At 54.5% G+C, this 2056-nt stretch overlaps 1 protein-coding gene across 1 annotated transcript in view; it reads right to left on the minus strand.

Annotated features, from left to right (window-relative positions):
- Nucleotides 1-301: 301 nt before the first annotated feature.
- LOC119356694 (U11/U12 small nuclear ribonucleoprotein 25 kDa protein-like) overlaps nucleotides 302-2056 on the minus strand; it is a 5118-nt gene continuing 3363 nt past the window's right edge. The window contains exon 4 of the mRNA XM_037623671.1: nucleotides 302-769. Within this exon, the coding sequence (XP_037479568.1) occupies nucleotides 674-769 (96 nt within the window). The 3' untranslated portion in view covers nucleotides 302-673. The remainder of the gene's footprint in view (nucleotides 770-2056) is intronic.

Below are 2056 nucleotides of genomic sequence, written 5' to 3' on the forward strand. Positions count from 1 at the left end.
GACTTTTTAGGGACTAAACTAAGCATTTGGTACTAAATGAAGAAGACTCTTTTTTTTGGGACTTTTTTAACAATGCCTCTACATGCACCCATTAACGCGCTACCCTATGATGTTGTTTGATTGTTATTTTTCTATATACTAGGGACAATATGGTCATTTAATAAACTCTAGGAAGGGATTAGAGACTTTTTAGTCTCTAAAAACAAACAGGAAGGGATTTTTTAGGGACTAGAGACTTTTTAGTTGGGACTAAAAAAGTCCTAGGACCAGAGAACCAAACACCATCTAAGACTTGATCCTCTCGACGAAAAATGAAGCAGCAGTAGTTTACCAGAGCTAGGACCTGCAAAAGCCTGCAGATTGTTAACCTGAAGTGCATTACATATTGTGAAGCGCACTTCCCACTGGCAAATTACACGACCAGACCAGTAGCTTCGAATTTACAACACCCATTAGCTGACGTGCTCGTGCACTACGTACTAGTAACTGCTTTTCCCAAGCACGCACAATCTTCTGCAACTCCTGAATGGCATCAGCGAATCGGTGGGTTGCTTCTGCGAAATTCTACCCCGTTTCGTCGCCATAGCTAAATCTTGGAGCATTCTTCATTTCGCAAGTAATCACTCCCCCATGGCGCTAAGGGTATCTCCTGATCAGAAATCATGAGGTGGGATCACATCTTCCTGCTAAGCCCGTGGAAGAAACGGTGTTTCCTTCTCCTAGAATGCTTCTGATGTACTCTCGACATGACGTGCGGTGAGAAACAAACCTAGTACGGCAGAGGGCAGAAACAGAGTCACAACACTTTATTCAGTTCATACATCTTTAGTTGCTACCTGACAGATCTAGTAACACTATCTCTGTAAGTGGATGCATTTGAGGTCAACTATCTTATTTGGTAATGCAGATTCCACTAGGCCAACTTAAGAAAGAAGTATATACATTTTTTTTCATCCAAAAAGTTAAATATGCATGTACCATAAGGAGATTGGTTGTTCCCCAAAGAGGTTTCATATGCTGCTACGCATAGTAAAAACTTCCAGAAAACTGAAAGAAAAAAGTCCATTTTACTACCCTGAATAAAGTGTGTGGTTCACTTTACCCCCTGATCTATTTTTCCGCTTCTTTTACCCCCCAAACAAACCCAAACCGAACTAAACACCCCCCCGGCTGGTTTTTCTCCACCCACTGCTGATGTGGCACTAGTCAACAGCGGTTTTGACCTGGGTGGGGCCCCCTTGTCAGGTTTTTTTCCCTCTCTCTTTCTCTCTCTCTCCAACCGAAGGCGACTGCGAGCGGCGGGGAGCGCCTCCTCGCGACGGCGACAGCCCCGGCCACGCCGAGCTCCCGCAGCGCGAGCGCCTGCTGGGCCCCGCCGAGGCAGACCGCGCAGGAGGACGGCCCGAGGAGGCCGTCGGCGAGGTGCCGCCCGAGCACCTCGGCGTGGAACTCCACCGCCTCACGCCACTCGTGGCTGCGCCACGCCAGTCACTCCTCCGGCGACCCCGCGGCCGCCGAGGCCTAGGCGTGGGTCCTCCTCCCGACGACCGCGGTGACAGGGAGCTCGGCTCCACACCCCTCCCTGGCCATGCCTCTCCGTCGCCCACGCGTGCATGTCACCGCGCCCGCCTGCTGCCACTACTGTCACTGACCGCTGTCGCGCCGCTGCCGACTCTGCTCTAGCGCTGCTGTTGACTCCCGCTGCGGCCGCTCGCCATTGCCAACCGCGACCTGCTCGCGCCCTTCCATGGCCTCGCCTCCCCATGCCGCTGCTCTCGAACGACCGCGCCGGCTGCTGCTCGGGGCTGCGCTGGCGCTTGCTGAACTTGCCCAGCGCTCCTCTTCCCTCGCATGTGCCCGGGCCGCCTGCGTTGCTTTACTGCCGCAGCGCCCCGCCCGCGCAGCCCTGCTCCAGCACCGGCCCTCGTGGCCCCGTTCCGGCGGCCCTGCTGCGCCCATTGAGCCTCCCCTTCCGCTCGCGCTCACCCCAGTACCCGCCCGTGCCTAACTGCGTCGGCCCGCGCCCGCCACTGCCTGGCCTTGACTGCTTCGCCCA

The sequence above is a fragment of the Triticum dicoccoides genome, chromosome 2A (genome assembly GCF_002162155.2).
Source record: "Triticum dicoccoides isolate Atlit2015 ecotype Zavitan chromosome 2A, WEW_v2.0, whole genome shotgun sequence".
NCBI lineage: Eukaryota > Viridiplantae > Streptophyta > Magnoliopsida > Poales > Poaceae > Triticum > Triticum dicoccoides.